At 38.2% G+C, this 22,756-nt stretch overlaps 1 protein-coding gene across 2 annotated transcripts in view; it reads left to right on the top strand.

The window, feature by feature from the left end:
• The window catches only part of snx19b (sorting nexin 19b), a 52,302-nt gene extending 32,569 nt beyond the window's left edge, over nt 1-19,733 (top strand). The window contains exons 14-15 of one of the 2 annotated variants that reach the window (XR_013807427.1): nt 691-914; nt 14,395-19,733. Coding sequence is in view for 1 of the 2 variants with exons in the window: in XM_079677288.1 (XP_079533414.1) it covers nt 691-814 (124 nt within the window). In the remaining variant the exon portion in view is untranslated. Of the gene's footprint in view, nt 1-690; nt 4,845-14,394 lie in introns of those variants that run through there. The other variant, XM_079677288.1, reaches the window with a different exon arrangement.
• The last annotated feature ends 3,023 nt before the right edge of the window (nt 19,734-22,756 follow it).

A 22,756-nucleotide genomic window follows, 5' to 3' on the forward strand; every position in this document is an offset into this window, starting at 1 on the left:
GTAGAAACAAACTGTCATGTAGTGTTTTTATTTGTTACACACAAACCCAGACAGACATCAGGATGCAATGAACAAAACCAAACAGTTAAGAATCTTAACTTTTCCCATATAATGTTTTACATAAAAAAAACATTTACATTTGTATTTGATTAAGGTTTCTCATTCATGGTGTCTGCAAGACAGAGAGCGGTATAAGAACTCATACCGTACTTAGTATAAACTTGTTCCATTTGATATTCATTATGGAGCACATTGTGCTCTTGGGAGATGTCAGTTGAGCCTTCTGACCCGTATGACCTTATTTATGTATATCATTAAATGTGAATTCAGCTTATTTAGACAGGTATATGCCTTATTGAATTATGTCCAGTGAGAGGAAGTTTGTAACTCAAAGAGGTTACAGAGCGCCAAGTCTAAAGAAAGGGCCTAACATCAGCTATCACAGCATAGCGTCTCCTAACCAAGTCTTGTTCAAATTAATGCTGAGTTGCATCAGCAAGGATTCATTTAACCCTTCCTCAACTTTAAATAATCTAAAGCAACATCTAAATTAAGAACAAATTCTAAATGAAAGTCACCTTAGTTTTTACTCCTAATAAAACGTATCCTATTTGGAATTAATACTGTATGGTCAACTGAGCCAAAGTCCCTAAAGAAAAGATGCTGACTGCTAGTGCTATTTTCTCTCAGACATCTGGTCTTCTGCCTATTTGATGTTCTGTTGGAGTTCCTGGTTCCTGAAATACCCATGGAGGGTTTCCAGAGGAGCCTCCTGCACAGTCTCTCCAAGAACCCCGAGAAGCTGCTGGCATGAGAGGAACACCAACACACCCAGATTAAACCTCCATCATCTGGACTGATCTTTCACCAATGTTGACCGCTCCTGTTCTACAACGTTCTACAAGACTGAGAGTGTAAGTGAATGTTTCTGGTCCACCAAATAGTCTCTGTCCCCTCTTTAATCTTTGAAGTTTCCTCAGGCCTGACTTTAATTATGTGTTGATGCATCGTCATACACACACAATAGCACAAACTGCAGATGAAACAGCTTTGATTACATTGAAACACCTGGTTTGTGTTTGATCTCAGAACAGCTCTGAAGTACTGGTCAGATCCAAACATGTGGCAAAGCCTTTTCCAATCTCTACATCAGGGCCTTTTCCTGCTCGCTAAACTCTCCGGCTTTAGTGAAACTCACTTCAGATGGTCTTTGCACTCTGCCCTCATTCCCTCTCGGAGTTTTGGGGTAAAAAAGATTTGCTCTAATCTCGAGAAGGAGGATTTGCTTTTCACCCCCAAATTAAATCTCAAAATGCTCAATTTCTATTCTCTGTTGAACCATTCCACAATATCCTACTGGCTCTGTATCAAGACAGACATGTCATTATGACTTAATGTGATCTATACATCCTAAATCTGAGCCTTCCTGAGGGATTGCATGTATCTGGCAGGGTTTTGTTCTTTACTTCCCCAGGTGTAGGAAAGTACATACTGTGGTGTAGTGAAGAGTTGACCATAAGATATTTGAATGGCTTCACAATGAGTCACAGTTCTTTAACAGATCCCTCTGAGAATGATATGTGCAGTTAATGTCTGAATCATATAAGAACTGGGCTCCACTAAACCGGTATTTGAAGGATTTAGGATTGGTTTTGGTCCACTCAACGCGAACATTGAACTGCTGGAGTTCCCTCACTTTTTCTCCCCTTAACTTTTAGTTCTATAAATCCATGCTATCCAGTCCAGAAATGTCTGTGTATACCCAAAATGAAATACCTTTGTGGTAGTCAAAGCGTTTAAATATAAGTTTGGAAAATGTCAGTCGATGTTGTCCCTGTGATGTTAAACCAATGGTTTGTTGACTACGGTATTCAAGCCTTAAGTTTTCCATTTTGGCTGTTGGCATATTGGCTTTCTGGAACCATCAGTCACACGAAGGGGTGTGAGCTAGGTACAACTAAACGCTAAAATAACATTTAAATGCCAAAAAAGGTTACAGTTAACGGAACAAACAATAAATGGGTTGAAGTTGTAAGACAGAAACACGGACAACACCCAAACCGGACAACATTATTGTAGCAACCTGCCCAGCCCTAAAACAAATGTATTATTATTATTATTTTATAATTATTGTGACCATCACTTATAAAGTGAACATCATGCATTGGTGAAGAAGACTTGAAACTAGTGATTGAGACTATTACGAGAACGATTACTAAGTTAATAAATCAAGTGAGAAGTAGGGTCGATTTTCACAGATACATTCATACTTGTTTTGCAGGCAGGGAAGTTGCCACCTTCTGGCTATTAGAGACAAGAGACAAGTACATTTTGGATCTGATCGGCAGTTATATGGTTATTTTTGCATCTCACATTTCATTTCTCCACCTTATTGGTGAGTCATTTGCCGCAGCTTTTCCAAAAGTGGAAAAGGATAATTAATTTTTTCCTGGTTATTAGAAAGTCCTGAAAATACAGTTTTCTCAGTCAGTCGATCCCTGCAAACAGATGGGCTGGATTAGACAGATTCTGTTGTGGATATATTCAATTACTCATTCCAAACATCCACCTTTGCTCTTCAAAGTCATACAGTTTGATAACTGTGGTCATTATCTATTCAACTTAGAAACGTTGTGAAAGGTTTTAATGGTGTAACCACCCGGTAAAGAGAAATGTTCAACATATTGTAGAAGGTTTTTGCATTTTGTAAATATGCCTTACCGTCTTACTGCCTTCATGGTGGTTACACAAACATTCAGCACTTCATTTCTCAGTTGGATAGAGACAATGAACAATAAACTGTTGTAGTTTGCTGACGAATATCCCAAGTATGTTACAACAAAGGTTATCCTTTATATCAATTACAGTGTAACCATAATGTCTTATCACAGGCTGTCTTAACATTCTTCAGTTGCAGCTGGCCTGAAGGATCATCAAGAGTTAACCTTTTCTGGAAACATTTTAAGGTTCCAAAATGTTATGTCTTGAATTTGGACAGGTTGTTATGTACATTATAAAGCTGCATTATTTTGTGTCCAGATTGGTCAGGCTGATATTAAGATATGCAGTACTTTCTCAAATATCAAATAAGTCTCCTGGGACTGAATCTACATATCCAGTTAAATCATGTGGAGTTCTGATTCCAGGTTCCACAAATGTTGCATTCCATCTTGGAAGTAAAAAACAAGTTTTGCGTTCCACTGTTTTGCACTCGTATCATGGTCCAATTTGTTTCCTTCCCGTTGTGTAATCTTGTGATTCAGCCTATTTATTGACCTATTTATTTGTTTGATTTACTAAATTATGACTTTTCCGAGGTGTCTGCACTGACAGAGAGGTGCGTCCTCGTTTATGAAGTGCTTTTAACTGGATCTTGCCTTACAAGGTGACTTGATAACGTTTGTTTTGCCTGTCCTGCAGCCTCTGTAGGACATAAGCACTAAGTTACAGCTCTCTGTAGTAAAACCTTTTTTTTTTTAATCATGTCACATTTGCATAAAGCTGTTACAGTTATTTGTTCAGAAGATTTTCTTTTTACTTGCGTGTACATTGTCATGAAGGAATCCTATGTATGTTGCCATGTGAAACACAACACATAATCATGCTTGCATTTAACATTGCATATTTCTGATAATTAGATCTTGGTCTTAACTTTATCACTTTTGCTTGTTATAATATTATATGGTTGTAATGAGAAATCAAAGCAATGCCCATATTATGGACGGTGTAGCCTGCATTGACTTGAAATATTGACAGTGAGAAAATTATATTTGGTCATGTTTTATGTAATGCCTGGGATGAGACGGCCAATGTACAGTATAATACAAAGTTAGAATAAACAATGCTTTGCAAGTATAAAAAAAACTACAACACCCATCAAGTACTCCATTCTAAATGTTGTGCATATTTAAATGTTTTTCACTGAATTTTCAGAAAATCTGCATAAGAAAATTCATTTATGCATTTTCATCCACTACTGTTGCACGCAGCTATATCCATAAGTTCACCAAAGTAATTTTTGAGAACTTCCACAATATGACCAATGTCAACATGATGAAAGTTTTTCTACATCTAGAACGCGCAAAATATTATATGAAAAGAGTTGATCCCATAATACATAAATACTTTTAGAATGACTGATTGCGATATCTCTTTTTTACAACATTATACCAACTTACTATGTTATAAGAAGAAACGTGTTTAGCCCTAATGGAGTGTTTTATGTAATACTGAAAATTCATTGATATAGCAAGATAAAAAACATGTTACAGCGTGAACAAAATAATTGGTATATGTAGCAATGGATTAAAAGTTGTCAAAATAATGAAAAATGTCTTAACATAACTCGGAAAATTCTGCTCGACAAGTGTTTGACCAAAAATGAATACTTATTTTTATTTTAATGGCAGCAACATGCTTCCGTACATTTCTGTTTTATAGATGTGAAATTGCTTATGTTAAAAATGCACAGTGCTGTTTGTCTTTGGAACGTCACATATTTATGCCAAATGTTACTTACCAATGTTTTATAAACACTGGCCATATAGATATTATCTGTTGTTGAGAAGTATATTTGAGTAAGCATAGTATATAGGTATAAGTTGTACGGTGAAACTGTAAGCTGTAAGCCTGTTCTCTTTCACCTTTACACTCTTTCTCACCCTTCTGTCCCGTGTCTGGTGTTCATCTCCTCTGTCACTTGTGGACACGTGGCATTGTGTTGTACACTGAAACTCCATTTGCTAGCACACATTGTTTCACAGTCTTTTCAACATTTGCTGGGTGTTCCTGAACATATTTGCAAAAACAATAAAGATACCAAACATGAGTTATTAAACCTTCAACTGTTGTTCACACTCATTATTTTCTTGGCTTGCGGTGGGCGATGCAGTTTACAAGAGGCTGGTGAGTTGCTCTGTTATCTTTTATGAGATTTCACTTTAAACATATCCCAGGCTTGTTTTAACTGTCTGGAGGTTCACCAGAAATATACTGAGCCTCCTCGGGGTCATTTATACATTTCATATTATTATTTTCTTACCCGTCTGTATGGACCCCATTCAAAATGCCCTATCATCTCCCGGCTCATTTGCTACAGCCTGCAGCCTTGTGGTTCACGTCCAACAACAACAAATAAAGTGTGGATGAAGACCTTTTAAATACCCCATAATAAAGATCAGACCCATTTCTTGGAACAGTTCCTGTTAAGCTCCAATTCTCTAACAACAAAAGCTGAGCTGAGGGTTTGGAGGGTGGCTTTGCAGTGCAGAAGAATCCTCTTAAATCAGATTTACACATAAAACTGTAAGCAACACTTGAGATTAGTGAAGCGCAGAGGGATATGAATGTGATCACTGCATGATATTATTTATATTCTTAAATAAAATGTACATTGAATAAATTATATTTCTTAACGTCAAATATAAAAGTCTCTTAAGGCTCTAACACAGCAAGAAGTAGTATCTGTCTGTTGGCCAAAAAGACACATTCGAACACAACGCATAGACTAAAGCCTCCTGCCAATTATCAACAAACAAAAGAAACGTAGAGTGTAGAGCTGTTGTTTGGATTCATACATTCAATAAAGCAGCGCTTGTCTCACTACAGCTACATTTCAGTGAAAATGTTCATGTATCATAATAAGCAGATGAGGATGAAAGCTGAAAAGAGCCTCTGTATGTGTCTTGAATGATGACGCTAGTGTTTCTCCTGTTTCTTTCTCTAGTTGCTCACTGATTCGCTTAAGCCCCTGTCACACTGTCCCGAAATTGACACCCGATGGACACACGAATATGGAATTGTGAATTTCGCACGAAGATGGCCCCGAACCACACACGAAGGCAACATTTACATTACATTTAAGACATACAACTGCAACGAAAGTAACACAAACAATTATGTTAAAGTATTATGATACTGTACTGATATTTTCCGACTTTGTTCTTTACTTTCTCCGTCTTTATATGTAGAAGATATTAAGTTTTCTCCGTCATGTTGTTTCCATAGCAACAACAACTTCCTCGCCTTCAAAATAATATATTATATCATTTTTAGTTTCACAGAACACAAATTGGGTTATTTACATAATATGTTTACATGATTTTGTTGTGCAATAAAACAACCAGATGGACACACGATAAAGGAAATGTTCAAATTCGGCTCTGATCGTAGCAACATCGGGCCATTCGTGAGGGCATCTTAAGCCATCGTATGGAGCGGTGGAAAATTTGGCATGCCAAAGATTTTGCCACTGCTCACGAAGTTGCTGCCGTAACCTAATAAATTCCACCGGCGGTCATACGATGGCTTAAGATGCCCTCACGAATGCCTTACGAAGGGCAAAATGGACACACGAAGTCAACACGAAAATGAACCTTTACAAGGTCCTTCGGCAATGCTTTGTGATGCCAAAGATGTTGCCACCGCTCCCGAAGTTGCTGCCAGAGCCTGAGAAACTCCACCGGCGGTCATACGATGGCTTAAGATGCCTTCACGAATGGCCCGATGTTGTTAGGATCAGAGCCGAATTTGAACATTTCCTTAATCGTGTGTCCATCGGTGGTCAATTTTGGGACAATGTGACAGGAGCTTTATGCAATACGCACAATCAGAATTATAGATTTAGCAAGCAGGTTCTGCTGTTAATTCAATATGTCAAAGTGGCAAAGCATGCCAGGGCAAAAAGTAAGGATGGTGCAGGACATAACGCAAAAACATGGCCGCCATATGCTCACCATGGCTCCAACTTGACCAATTTACATGGGACGTCAGTCCTTGGCAAAGTTTCATACAAGTTCAATTTCAAGATCCAGATTGTATTAGATTTAAGTCATTTAGATATGATAAGGCCTTCTAACTTTGATGAGCGCCACCATCTGATACAATGTGTCAATACTTTGGTTTAGATTAGAACCTGCAAAACTAATGACATTCTCTTCAGCCAAAGCTTGTTTCCTTAATGTTAGCATACTAACATGCTAAACTCAAACAGTGAACATGGTAAACATTCCTGCTTAACATCAGCATGTCAGCATCGACATTGTTAGCATGTACCTCAAGCAATGTTGTACCTAAATATACAGCCTGCTAACATAGCTGTAGACTTGTAGTCTTATTTATGACTATTGACTCTATTTAGTTTCTTCTTCTTCACGGATAATTGCATCCGGATGGAGAATCTGACCATGCTTTCTCGTCCAACCAATATATGCTAGTTGTTTACTCACTTGGCAATTCTATTCAAGTGGAGAAAAAATATTGCATATTTGACTTTTTGACTGTTAGTATTTCACCATACTGGTACTCATATTATGACTGCATCTTGTCATACATCTCATTGTTAACACACTTGTGCAAATAATCAATCCTGGAATATTATACAGAGATGGAGCTTACTGATCAGAGTTCTCAATGAAACAAGGCAACAGTTATATCCATCTTAGGCCGACACTTGTTTAAAAATCAAGTGATTTAAACACTTGATGTTCTTTATTGTCTTCAAATAAAGCACAATTTATTTGCAAAAAAAAGTATTCTGTGTTTACCCTGCATTTTAATCATCAGTGTGGAAAACCCTCAAAAGCATCCCTCTACATTAAATGTTAACTGAAATGTTTGTTTTGTGGTTTGGCCGGCCATCATTCGGTAGCAGGAGACCTCTGGGATCCATAACGGCTTTTAAATAAAGAAGCACTATAAATCGCCAAAGCAATATTGCACAATTAAATGAATAAATGCAATTTCCAATGGAAATAAAATGTAATTATGAGATTCCCAGACTTCTTTAATGTGATTGTGGTTAAGGAGGCGCCTGGTGGCATCATGGATGACACAACACTGTAGCATCAGCACTGTCCTCTCATTCCTGAAGACAAAGTATGAAAGATGTGCATCGTTCCTGGATCACTGGATCGACTTCTCCTCGGTCCGCAGCGGCAGGATGCCCTCGGCTGAACGCTCTTTGTGTTTTTGGACTGTGTTGGAGAGATGCCAGGCCTGCCGCCGTCACACACACATGACCAGACCGACTCTCAGGGTCGCCGTAGCAACTGCACCCAGACATGGAGGAGGGGGGGTGGTGCTGACATAGTCAAGAGCAAGTCACAGATTGCTATGGTGACAATCCATCCCATTTTAAGCTTCTTTATTACTTCCTGTAAGAGATCATCTAATGACATAATAATAATATTTTGTATTATAATTATTGAATTACATTTTATTCAATTGTATTACATTTTATATGTTTTTATCTATTTGTTTTAATTATACTTGTGTTGATTATATAAACATGCTTTGGCGACATTGTCTTGTATGCAGTCATGCCACTGAAGCCACTCAATTTCAAATTCAAGTAATTCAAGTTAATTATAAATCTTACATGGAAAGTGTACCCCGAATCCAAAATCCCAAACCTCTTTTTTTCTTTTTTTTTACTGTAGTGCCATTTTTCTGAATGTTTTGGTGTGAGCTGTCAAAAAACTGTCCCTTTAATTTGGTGAATACAAACGAAAATACACAAAGCAGTACAAATATTCAGTGATAATGTAACTCACTTGTTGAAACACAACTCAATGTGCTCTGGAAATATAACTAGATCATCAGCATACAAAAAATTGAGAAACGATCAAACAGAAGTTCCCACTTAGTTGTAAAAAATGACTGCACGTGCCCGACTGACAGGGCAGCATACAGACCGTTTTTGTGGGTAGTAAATAAATTAAGATCTTTCACGTCAGCTTCAGTATGCGGCCAGGCTGATTGACATGGAAACCACATGTTCTTCTTCCTCAACAGGTTATGCAATCCTCTCCCCTAACCACCCCCCCACTCCCCCCCACACACTTTGGTCTCTGGTTGTTTTCCACCTCTGCTCCCTGTCAAACTCTTGTTTACTTTTCTTTTCTCACATAATAAAATGCAGACACACACACAGGCCTGCAGCTCTGAGGACATATAAGTTAGGGCTGACTGCTTTTCAGAGGACAAAACCTCAGACTCAACCCAAAGAACGTATTTTCACTGACCTGACGTCCATTTTTTGGAGGCCTCATTAACTGCTCTTCAAAATATGCCACTAGGATATTTGGATGAATTCCCCATTTTGGTTTGAATGTGTTGTAACAAAAACACAAAAAACATGTTAAATTCATCTCTGAACGCTGTGGACAGCCAGACGAAACAGCTCAGCGGAGAGTGGTTGCCTTTTTAAAATCAATCTGTCCAACCTAATAAAATCAGTGTATGCAAATTCTTAGAAATGGCTGCTCTCACACACACAGACACCTGTAACACATAAACAAGGACAGAAACAAGAACTTTTTGTCCTTTTTGGAGTGAACGTGTTGTGTTCTTTTCTTTGCTAAAATGAGAAGCAGAGACACCTAAATTAGAAGCTCTTTCTTATAGGAACATCTCTGTGTTATGTCTACAAATGTCACCTTTTCTGGAGTTCTAGAGGTGAAAATGCAACTGTTATATGTCATCTCACTTACTTTTCAGACAATCAGATTGATTTGTTTTTATAAATTAGGCCAATCAAATACAAATATATATTGGTAAAGGTTCAATAATAGTAAGGGGGCACTGTGCTGCAATACTCTGCCCTCTTGTGGCTCATAGGCTAGAACACTTTTCTTTCACAGCATATTTTGAACACAGTCAAGTGTCTTACATAAGCTTTACAATGTCATATAATTAAATCTAAATGATAATTTTATGCATAATTAATCTTCAACTGCAACATGTGCATTAAAGTGTTTAAGCTGTAAGGTTTTGTCCATTTGCCATTTGGATATATTCATGGTATTTTGGTCATTACATCCAGAAATATTCATTTCACTTTATTTCTAAATCTCTCACACACAATTATAATAAAAAAAATGTAAGGCATAGGCTATTTATTTAGGGCATTTCATAGGAATGTTCGGGCTTTGTGGATCCTTCACCTCTAGATGGCAACACAACCAAACAGCTGATTTATGGTCCACTTTAAGAGTGACCACAAGGAGGCGCTACATGCTAAACTAACAGGGATCCACCTGTTGCTGCTCTGAGAGGAAAGGGAGGCTGTGGATGAAGCAGAGTCAATTCTGTGTTCTTTTTTAATATGAATAATAATAACGTTTACTGCTAGTATCACTGCCATTACAAAGTCTGCTGAAGTAATCAGTTTGTATGCGACACAATTGTATTAAATCATGTAAATTAACAAGTTTTGGTCCGGTTGAGGAATATGGAGGGAACATGTTAAGAGAAGAGCAACAACAGCTGGAGGGGTTGACTCCCAGTCCAGCCAGTTGTTTACTGGTAACCAGCTCTCCGCCTCGCTGGCTGCAATCCAGCTAAACCGCTGAGCAGTCAAAGCAACCACCACAGCTGTAATTGCACCCACAATCCTCCCCTTCCTAATTCGTTACAACTGCCTGTATAATTGGCTGTGTTCTCTGTATTTGTTATTGTTTGAGGATGGGGAAATAAGCCTCCATTTGTCAAACCACACCAAACGTTTTTAAAAGGGGATTTTAACAGTGCTGCTTGTTCTGGATTCTATCTCATATACTTTGTTACAGCCAGTGAGGTCATGGTGAATTAAAGAGGTGAGGAAAATGACATGCAAGCAGTGTTCAGCCGAAATTAAAACTATTCCTACAAGAACATTCATTTAGGCTGTATTCCACTTAACAGCAACCGTTTCAGTGAAAAGACTGGAAAGAATCAACGCTGTCTTCTAGAAAGTGTGTTCATTCTACTCATTTGCAACGGCAAGGACATTTTAAGAAAACGTATTTCCACGAAAATACAGCTTTAATCAACAAATGAGGAAAGATCTTTAATAGAAGTATCAAACAATAATTGAGGACATCATATTTTGTATTTGTTTTTCTGGAATATACACTCTCAATATCCACAAAACTAAATCATGTTTCATGTTTTACATTAGCTAAGCTTGCAGCATGACTGGAAAATAATCAATTGAATCAGTCTGTCGGTTGGTCAGCCACCACTTTGGTCAAGACTGAAATACATAATTAGGTTAACATGTTGTAACATGTTTTGGCTCTATGAAACCTGATGTACTTATATGATTCTGTTTTCTTCATGTTTGTATCTTCTTGGTCGAATGCACTTATTGTAAGTCGCTCTGGATAAAAGTGTCAGCTAAATGCAATGTAATGTAATGTAAAGTGTAATGAGATGGACAACTCACACACATTTGAAAATGAAAACGAATGACATTCATTGTACATCAGCTATATTCAATTAACAATTGCTAGCATGCTAACATATAGATCTGAGATGGTAAACATTATTCCTGTGTAAGATTGGAAAGTTAGCATCATGAGCATGTTAGCATGCTGACTTTAGTCTTTTATAGTCCTAGCGTAACTGCAGATGCCTACATCTTCACAGAAGTTCTTCCAGAAGCAGTTCTTCCTGAAGCTACTTCAGTGCTGCCAGATTAGACAACCTTTTATTCAATGGGTCAAGTACAACAACAATGGGGGTGGTCGTAGACATTTTGGGCATCTTTTATATCAAGGCTCTTCCCACACCACAAACATTTAGGATATAGGCCTAGATTGGAGGTGCTATGATTGATTAAGAGTTGATTAAGCCCATCTTGACCTAGACTGACAACCTGGAAATGACCACATTTGAGATCATTCCAAGTTACAGCATGAATGTTGTTTTTACCTTAAAAATAATGACGTAGCTCTGTGATAAAAAATACAGAAATTACTGGAAGTAAAAAAAAACTGTTTTCTGAAGGATTAGCATGGGACCAAAAGTGGCCCCGGTAAAGACATGCAACGTGTTTCCCATGCCATCTCCACATCCCCAAAAGCGGCCAAGCTCTGATTGGGTTTTTTGGCATCAGTCAAATTTGGCCAGATGGATAAACAGCTAGCTTCTCCCCCACAACAACAGTTGTTGTCCACAAAACAAGAAAATCCACTCACAACATAGGAAATTGTCCTTTTTTAAATTAGTTTGTGTGCAGGTTAAACAAGATACATTTTTAATGGGAGCATTAGAGGGACTCTTAGGTGTTTATTGAAGTTGGCCAAAGAAAGGCTAGCTGTTTCCAGACTTTACGCTAAGCTCGGGTAACCACCTCTTGGCTTCACTACACAGACATGGGACTGAGAAAAAATCAAAGTATATTTCTTCTAATTAATTTAAAGTAATCTAAGTCATATACACATTGTCTGTTTTTATTAAGAAACTTGATCTTCTCAGAAACATAATCATTTTTTAATATGTCTGTTATTATCTGGTGCGTATCTGCCTTGCCATGTAAACGGTATTCATATTTTTATTATATTGCCTTCATTGTTCACCATCACTTACATTATTGTCTGTAGAGTTCTCTTTGTTGCATAATTTGTTGATTTACTGAGCAATAGGAAATATAACATGGCTTCATGCCAAAAGAAGGGTGAGTGTGAAACTGCCATTCCACAGACCTTTACAATGCTGGCAACAAAAGCACACACACGGGACTGGTGAGACACACCTTCACACTCAGTTGCAGTGCTGGTGGTGAACCACACACACAAACACAACCACACACATGGCGTACACATCAACACACCTTCAGAACATAGAAAAATAAGTAAGCTCTTTGGCTCCTGTGATGCTGTGAGAACTTCAAATGAACAGTCTGCTCATCACATTGGAATATCTGCAAAGAGGAACACACACATTTATTTCTTTCTTTCTCACACACACACACACACACACACACACACACACACACACACACACACACACACACACACACACACACACACACACACACACACACACACACACACACACACACACACACACACACACACACACACACACCTAAAAGGGGCCATTAAAATCCTTTCCTAAAATGCTCTCCTTTAATTGTGGTTCAGCTGGAAGGATGTGTAGTAAAGCTGGGGGCCGTGAAGAGATCTGACCTGATGCACAACGCTGAGGTCAAAGTCAATACACCTCGTGAATCAACATTTTATGACAAGCGAGTTGTTGTGATTAAAGTTGCATAATAAGGCATTGCAACGTCAATAAATCAATAAGTTTGATACCTTTTAATATTCATTCGTACAAATAATCCTTCATTGCTACTGTATATCTGCCAGGGGAAGTAATAGAAGGAAAAAATTACTGTATTCTCTTTAAGAAGCCAAATATTTTGCTATAGGGACAGGTTGTTTTTTAGGGGAAATATAGTTTTAAATAAAGCAACAATATTGTAGCATTTTAGGGTTATTAATAACACAGGTGTAAAATAGAAGCTATCCATGTTAGGAACGTGACAGTAGTGGAACTCAAATGCACGACTGAGACGAGGTTTCAAAATCAAAAATGTCTTTACTTTTAAACAAAGTTCAACAATAACATCACTAATAAAGAGGCAAAATACAGAAAAGCAAACGGGCAAAAACATGGAACTAACTAAACTTCGCTGTGGAATATCAATACAAAGATTCTTGGTTCCAAGGCTAGCTCTGTTGACGACACAAGAAACAAGACAAACTGGCACAGGACAAAGGGAGATGAGGACTATATGTATATGGTAATGGGACACAGGTGGCAGCAATCAAGGGAGGGGCTGACAATCACATAAAACATACAATGGCAGGAAGGGCTCTAAAGGTGGTCACTGAACTCAATCAACTAAAAGTGAAACAATTGAAAGATGTCTCTCTATAAACTGCACATTTCCCTAACATGTAGTAGTAAGTTACATACTGTAGTTTTGTATATGACCAATTCAATAATGAATAACATTTGTACATCATGCCTAGCAAACTCTCTGGAGTTGAAGGCAATATGAAGTTATCAAGTCAGAAAAAACTGAGCATCACTTAATATATTTTGATCAACCTTAACCAAATTAGCAGAAACTAAAGCTGAACACAAAAAACTAAACAAAGATTAAATATAATATGTACGTCTGCTCCATAGTATATTTATGACCATTCCTTTTTTGCATATGATTTTAAAAGCAGGTTTTTTGCAGAAAACATTAGAAAATACCACTGTATTGTTCTCCAGTGGTCTACCAGCTCAATAAAACAGATTTTAAAGGTACATAATGCATTCAAAAAAAGACTACAGCCAAGAGTACAGAAAGAGGGGAAAGTAAAGTGATAAACTGTGAGAGAAAATGACTTCATTATATTCTCCTTTTATATATTTATAATACTAAGGTTTCACCATTCATTGGACAGTAACAGATTACACTGTAAGTCTATAATCATGTCATTTGTACTTGAATTAATTTGCTTGGGATGTTATGGAGCAGAACTGACCTCAGCCCTGCATCAGTAGCTGAGGGTTAACCGGCCTCTCCTGGTCTTACATGGATCTGTTTTGACTGGGTTTCTTTGTTTATAGGACTACCTGCAGCTCCAGACTCTGCTGGCAGCTGACTGTGTGATCTTCGTATTAGTGGATGATCAAAGGCTTGACCCCTGTGTGACCCCTCAGACTACAGTCTGATCCAAGCCTTCTCGAGGTGATGTTTACACACAGTCCAACGAGGCGGTCTGAGTGGAAAAATTAGCAGCAATCTTTCTCCATGATGTGATGATATGTGATGTTCCAGTCACATATAGAAAACATTCTTTTTTTAAATATAACAAATGTTAAGGATTGTATTTTTCAAAGACCACAAGAAAGTCTCTATTGTAGCATGTTGTTATAGGCTACAGTATGTCTTGTGTAATTGTCATCTTTATAATATTACCTTAATGTTCTACATTACAAGTGTTGACATTTTTTATTACATTTTGCATTCAATTGTATTGTGAAACCCTCTGTAAGGGTGAAAGGGGTTGCTTGTATTAATACCTACCCATGGCTTTACAGAGCTTTAAATAGAGCTTATTGTTAACTTTCCTTCCGCAAGATTTTTGATTCCAACTTACCACTCTTATAGCGTTGTTTCCGGCCTTGGTCAGCAGGTGTTTTCAATGAAAACGTTTATAAAAAACCTACTCTATAGTTGCCTGCTTTGTCTCAGGAGTTGGTTTTAACCAAAATAGAGTGTACTGGTTCCAGAAACCTTCTTTTGATCGTCGGGCATAAATCCAAGGGAATGCGTATGTTCCTCCATTTCTGCTGGCGAGTTGATGTCACCAAATTCATTTTGTTAAAAATATAAATGTTATGTTCCCATTAGTTTTTTCTAATGGGAACATAACATTAGCTTTTTTCTGCTCTTAACTGTCGATACAATCAGTAGAATCAGTAGAAGCAGAATCTGCACAAGTGTGTTAACACCATACACCAAGCAAATAAATTACTGCGCTACTTGAACAAATGTAACTCTTCCTATTCATCATCACATTATTCGCACCGCCCAGCGCCCATTTGTGTCTATATGCTTCTTTGCATGGACTTTACATTTAATTATCTTCGCTTATGGTGCGAACGCACCATTACAATGCAGTAAACATTATGTATACAAAATGGTATTCTGTTTATTTATAGTGCAGCTCACATGAGGTCTATTTTGCTGTTATGATTCGTATGATAAGTGGTAATCAGCTCCATCAAAGTACAATATGAATATTTTAAATCTTGACAGTGTTATTCCACTTTTGTACACGGACAATTGGTAGATTGGGTTGATCTGGCAGTCCAAAAGTTTGAACTTGCACCGATTGTTAAACTGAATAGGATTTACAAGGATGCAAATTACATTATTCATAACCCGTAACTGCCATGTGCTCTTTATTCTTACTATACTTTGTTAAGTAATAATGAGGATTAATGCCAACCTTCTTGTTACAAACCTCGTTATAGGTTTAATTTTCTAAAATAAGAGTTGTTTGATTGATTGAGATTGCACATTGACAGATACTGAGTTCAACAAGACTATCACAAGAGGATTGCTGAACTATTTTGCAGTCAGCCATGATTGGATTTCAAGATGGTTAGCGCCTGCCTGTCTTTCTGCCTGTTATTTAGCATTTTAATGGATAACCTCTCTGTGTATCCCTCTGTCTTTTTCCTTTTTGCTTTCTTTCCCAGTACAACAATTGCTACACTTACTAACTTTCAGGCCTCAGCTGCTCTCTGAGATCTAATCATTCACAACTTCGATCTCTGGTTGTGATTTATGCAAAACACAAAAGTTTTCTCATCTCCCAGAAAGTAGCCCATCTGCTTCTCTCTAAACAAAAAATGATTAAGTTAAATCTCATCTTATTCTCTGGGAGAGTATGTGGCAATTGCTTCTGTGATGATGCAGAAAACACAATTCCATATAAACTCAAGTGCTGAACTTTTCTTTAAACTTTTCTTTAAGTGCCCTGACTCATATTCGGTATAATTAGATGTACCAGGCACTAGTAAGCTGTTTATAACAAACTAGGTTATATGACACAAGTCGAAGGGCAAAAGAACAAAAGATGCACATTAAAATGTGATCAACAACAGCTGTTTTAATCTTTATGTCTGAAATCCATTCACTCTTTCTAATGATGATTTTCTACTTGTATCTACTAAATCTTTATTATGATATAACACTTGCTACTTTTTTATTTTTGGATAAAAATGTTAGCATTACTGTAGGTGCTTCCCAGGTAGCTGAGCACGGAGCCTAGCCAAGAAACTAGCTTAGCCCAAACAGTAGGCTAGCTTTTTGTTAACTGTTCCACCTTCGCAGTTAGGGTTTCACTTCTGGAGAGACATGTCTGTCGTCCATATCAGCAAATAAGCCAATAATAAAGCAAACAGAGATCAGAAAAGCTAGCATAGCCAGCAGTGACATTAAATTCAACAACTTTGATACAATTAATAAACATACTCCTAAACGCACTAGAACATATATTTGGTGTCTCTGGCACTGCTAAGGTCTTGTTTTATATAGTAATACAACCAAAACATAACAAAATAGATGTTGTAACCCAACGCTCTGTTGTTGGTTCTCTGCTTTTCACTCTTTACCTGCCGTGATGACTCTGAGTTGTATGTGCTTGTAAAGGTGGATGATGCCAAATTATTAAATCAAAGGCCTGCTTTGTGTACTGTGCAAAAACGGGATGTAACGTTATATCCTGGTTCTGAATTCTGAATCTGATATGATTAGCCCGGCATTACATGGATACCCTTTTTTTTAAAATCAACATTAACCCTAACTGTGTGATTTCCTGAAGTTCACCAACCAAGAACCCTAGTGTTACCAGAACAAATCGATTTACACCAATTGTAGCTTCTGGTAGGTTGTTCTCAGTCTCAATGAATAAGGCCTACCAACGAGAATACTGTAAAGTTGTGAACATGAATGCATCTGTCTAATCTTCAGGGGTTTTGTGGCCCATCTCTCCTTCTCTTCCTAGTTTCTCCTTTTTGTCACTCCTCTCTCTTTTTTTTCTGTGCCAGACCATCAGCTGTCCTGGGACTTCTCTCTCTCTTGGCTGTCGGGGCCTCATTCCAGATGTTTGGATCTGGATCTTTTTCCTCCAGGAGACTCAGCCCCCTCCTCTCTCTGTCTCTCCCTTGTTGCCGTTCTCTTGTTCTTTTTCTATGTGTTTGTCCCCTTTCTCCTATCTCCTGTTTTAAAAGAGTGCTTGAACTTTGCCCTTGAGTCTTTGTGTGGTCTTTCTAGGTCACAATGGTGGAATGAGGTTATGTTGCTTGTGTCCTATCTGTTCAGCAGTTCCTGGCAGTTTCTTGATGTCTTTTTGATCATTTTGTATTCATGATCTATCAATCTATATATCATTTTGTCATGCATACTGTAATTTTACATTGTCTATTATGCACAAGTGACAACTATTGCATGTCTGTCTGTCCTTGGAGAGGGACCTCTCCAAATTCTCCTACTTTTTTTTTACCCATTAAAGGTTTTGTTTTACCATTATCGAGGATCAAAGATAGAGGGTGTTATACATGCTGTACAGATTGTATTGTACAGATGAGCGATTTGTGAAATGTGGCAATACAAATGTAACTTACTTGCACACTTTTGGACAGTTTCTCCTCAAAAGTATAAATGGTTGTGAACTTCAGTTGTACACAAGTAAAATATGAAATTATGCAAATCACAACATTCGCAATACAAAAATATTGTCTTTTTCACCGATACATTTCTGTATTCTTATGTAGATGTCTGTTCACAAAGAATGTGGCATGCAGCCTCCCCCAGTTCCACCCTCAGAAAGGAGTCTTCCAAAAAGCATTTTCTTTGGAAAAGTCCTTCAAAAGGCATCTGTTGAACGCATGATGATGTAGGTTTTTCCTAAAGAGGAAACACAGCTAGACTTAGACAGCTTAATGTAACCTGATATGCACTGCAACTGATATTTCAACATGACTTTCATTTATATGATCATTGACTTTGTCAATACAGTATCTATTGGTGATTACGTAAACACAAAAGGTGTCATGGCATGGTCCTTTTTATTTCAAAATGTGTAATCAGCAGGAAATATTGTCTTTTCAACTTGAGATATGATTTATGTTTCTGATGGCAGCAACAGCATGTTGGCTTGATATAAATGTAAGATAACTTCAGTGAGATCTTGAGCAGATAAATAATCTGCGGAAGTGAGTGCTGAACACTTGTCGGCTCCAAACTTGATATCAATGACAAGGTGACGTAAAGTGTTTTATGTGGGTGGCTCCATCAGATGTTGAATGCATTACTGTGTCTCTTCTCATCTCCTTTGGCCTACCTAGCAGGGTCGTGGGTTGATGTCCGCCAGCAGTATTTCTTATTATATCCTTTAAACACTGATTTCCTCATCATGCCATTAAAACAATTCTGTATTCAATTAAAATGTCTGTGTGCAAGACACACAGTAACAGTAGATTGATATTGGTACTTTTGAAAGTGGAAAACTTTGAAAGTTGCAAAAAATAAATAAAAATTTAAAACAATAAAAAATGTGCCAGAGGTGTCAGCTATCAGAACCCTAAGTGGCTAACTTCTAATCTCATGTCATTTTCCTTTTACTCACTTGCTGTGTTCTGACAACTGCCATAAATGTTAACGTCTTACTCACTCAAAATTGAGTTGCCATTGTAAAGCCATCTTATATTCTACAGTTCATTCACATAACATCACCTCGAGGACCTGAAGGCATCTTTGAAGCAACAGACTCAGAGGTCAGGAATACATTTAGGACCTTTCAGCATGAGTAAATCACTGCCGCTGTCACTCTGAGACATCCCGGATTGATTACTGCAATGCACTTCTGAATGGCCTTCCTCAATAGACAGCAAATAATCCAGAACTCTGCTGCCCGGATCATCACCCGCACCAACTCATCCGACCACATCACCCCCATTCTCACTCAACTACACTGGCATCCTGTACGCTACCGTATTGAATACAAAAACTTTCTACTCACATATAAAGCTCTCCACAACCTACATCTACATCACCGAGCTCCTTCAGGAGTACACCCCCTCCCGCTCCCTCCGCTCTTCCTCCCTAGGAGTTCTCACCATCCCAAGCTCTCGCCTCAAAACCAGCTTTCAGCTGCTCGGCTCCCAGACTCTGGAACTCCCTGCCACTACATATCCGACAGTCTGAGTCCATAACAACATTCAAAACCCAACTCAAAACCCACCTGTTCAAACTGGCATTCTCATTATAAACTGTACCCTGTGTCCTTCTGTAGTCCATTTCCTGTTGTTTGTCTTGTTTTACCCCGGCTGACATTTCATTAAATGTCCTAATGTTTTAAATTTCCCTATATTACACTATGCCCTTAGGGCAGTGGTTCTCAAAGTGGGGGGCGCGCCCGAGAGACCAGGAGGAAAAATGGTTATGAAAAAAATATATAAAAATAAAAGATGAAAAAAATAAATAATCATAAACTGAACAATTATTGATTCGAAAATAATATGATGAAGTACAATACTATTACGTCTGTGTCTCTGTGTTTCATTAAAGCTCGGCTCTGTGTGTGTGTGTGTGTGTGGAACGAGCCATTTTGTGTGCGCGAGCGAGAGAGAGAGAGAGAGAGCGCACCGGTACCGGAGATCGTTGTTGTTAGCTTCTGGTGCTAGCGAGCTACGCTAACAGATTTAAGGAGTTTTTCCAACAACAAAGTCCTCTCCTCTCAGAATGAGAGACTCAGTGAACTAAAGGACTCTCTCAGTGTTATCTCAGTGGGTCTCAAACATTTTGGTCACCATTTATGTAAACAATTATTTCTGAGGCACACGTTTATGTGATCATTATACTTATAAAAAAATAAGAGAATAAATGAAAAACAGGTATGAAATACTATATGACAGTAACAAAAGAATAAAGTTTAAAAGGGTGATTTTTAAAATATCCATAAAGAAAAAGTAAATCTGTTTACAGTTCATATGGGTTGAGAGAGGTATCCATAGATCTCTTCATTTTGCTCTCAAAGTGCACCAGATTGATGCTTTTAACTTCAATATTTAATAAATCTTCCCGGGGGAGCATCCCCCCAGACCCCCTATGTGAGGTCCACACACCACCTATAAAAATAGCACTTTACCCCTGCTTACACCTATATGCCGTGAGCTGGTTATCGAGCCTTCATTGTAACAGTCGCGGGTAAACTGTGTATTTGCGTGGGGAGTGTTGCAGTAGAAAACTCCACTGTAGCGACCGGTACATTAATGGGAAACCCTAAATGTTTGAGCACCCTCTATGAAACGTCAAGCTACCCCACAGCACCCCCAAAATAAATCTCTGGCGCCGCCACTTAGCCTGACTATTTGTGTTGGGGGGGCCCGACTTTTTTTTTTCTCCAAGGGGGGGGCCTGACAGAAAAAGTTTGAGAACCACTGCCTTAGGGTAAGGTGTCCTCGGGTGCTATGAAAGGCGCCCCCCAAATAAAATGTAATATTATTATTATTATTATTATTATTATTATTATTATAGTAATAACCATGGACAAGATGGATGGGTAGAGCTGCCTCTCCAATGTATTTTTAAATCAGTATGTAGCTGTTAATAATGTTATCAGTTACACACAACTCTAATGGCCTGATGTAAGAGGTTTATATAAATGGTGTATTGTCCGGTCCCCGAACAAACTAGGTAGCTTGCCATCAAGCAGCAGCCATTTTCATAACAAAAAAGCACAGAGACATAATTACTGTTATTTGTAACTCCTGTGCTTAGCAATTAAAAAAAAAAGAAGAAATATTCCTGTTTGTCAGTCAGTGAAATTATACTTTTCGGCTCTTACTGTATCACCATGCCAACTCATACCTGTGATTAACACGCAGTTGAACTAAATGTAGAAATAAAATGAGTGTTGTCAGTTCTGGCATTCTATTAAAAAACATCATTGCTGGCATTCAGTGAGGGAAAACAACTTTTCCTCTTTGCATTTGTCCTTTAAAATATATGGAAAGAAATCGTAGTTATCTCATTTAATATTTGCAACATGTGTCCAGCTAGAAAAGTACTCCATTCAAGTGCAAAAGCAGATGAAAGATAATAAAACTGAGAATGCTCTATGGTTTTTGGAATCAATGCATACCACTGTTTCCATATATTGCACATCTTTCTCGCTTTCACAGCTTCTAGCAATACACAAACTGCACATCATTAAGCAAAAATAGTGACAAGGGCCAGTCAGTCACACAATGCTGGCTTGTTTATTGGTAGCAAATCATGTCAACTAAAAGCCTCAAGCTAACATCAGCCAGAAACAATGTTCTCTTTGCAATTGAAAAGACAGAGGCTATGGGAAATAAAAGCTTCATGTCAAGAAACACAAGCTGTAACAATGCCACTGGTGTCTTTAGGTTTCAGTCATCCACATTGTGTGATATACTGTATATCACTGACGTAAAGGAAGAGCATGCAGACTTGCTGTTTTAAGCTTGAAGACATTTCACCACTCATCTGCGAAGTTGTGTCAGTTCTACTGAAAGATGGGAAGACAGGCGAGACCAGACAAAAACTCCAATCTACAATCTCATGACAAGACTCAGCTCAGTTCTCACTGTGCAAGTCCCTGACAAGAAATACCCTCACTATGAAATGGTTTGAAAGAGGCTGTATCTTACAATTTATTGCACATCAAGGTGGAAATAGGAAAGTCTATAATGTAATCCATCTAGTAGTCCTACTCCCATTGATTTGAACCTTACCATCTAACCTGACCACTGAATGAGTGAAATGTCCTTAAGATCAAATCCTAAGTCCACTTTCTTTGGCTTTCTATTTAAATAACTATGTTAAGGGTCACAGAGGTCCTTGTGGTGGCAAACTTATAGAATTATCTCTAAAACTGTTAAAATAATTTGCCAGTGCTGTTTAAACACTTCCGCCAACTCCGGTGGAAGTGTTTAACAGCGACACAGAGGTGTCGATGAAGCAGCATGTCCTGCTCCGGGCTGTCCTCAGACTCTCCATCAGAATCAGCTCCGATTAGACCTTTCTGAATCCCGACAGGATGGTGTCGGTCGTCACTGAAGCCCATGCTGTTTCGATCCATCCCAAAATATCCTGGAAAATTTAGTGACGCATCCTCCCCGTTCTTATTATACATCCCAAAATGTCCCAACTTCTGAGAGAGCGAAACGTCACAGATTACCCGTCATGCCTGGCTGTCAGAGCAGAAGAACCCGTATGTGCGCTCACAGAGCATGCGCCCCTTAAGCCCCGCCCTCCAAGATCCCACTCTCGGCTCACTAGAATGAATGGAGAGAGAAAATAAATCTAGATTCGGCTTTTAGTGCATTTTACAGCTTTAAGGACCTAATGATACTAATAAGGGCTATAGTTCATACTGGGTAGTTTATT

This window comes from Notothenia rossii, assembly GCF_949606895.1.
Source record: "Notothenia rossii genome assembly, chromosome: 4".
Lineage (NCBI taxonomy): Eukaryota > Metazoa > Chordata > Actinopteri > Perciformes > Nototheniidae > Notothenia > Notothenia rossii.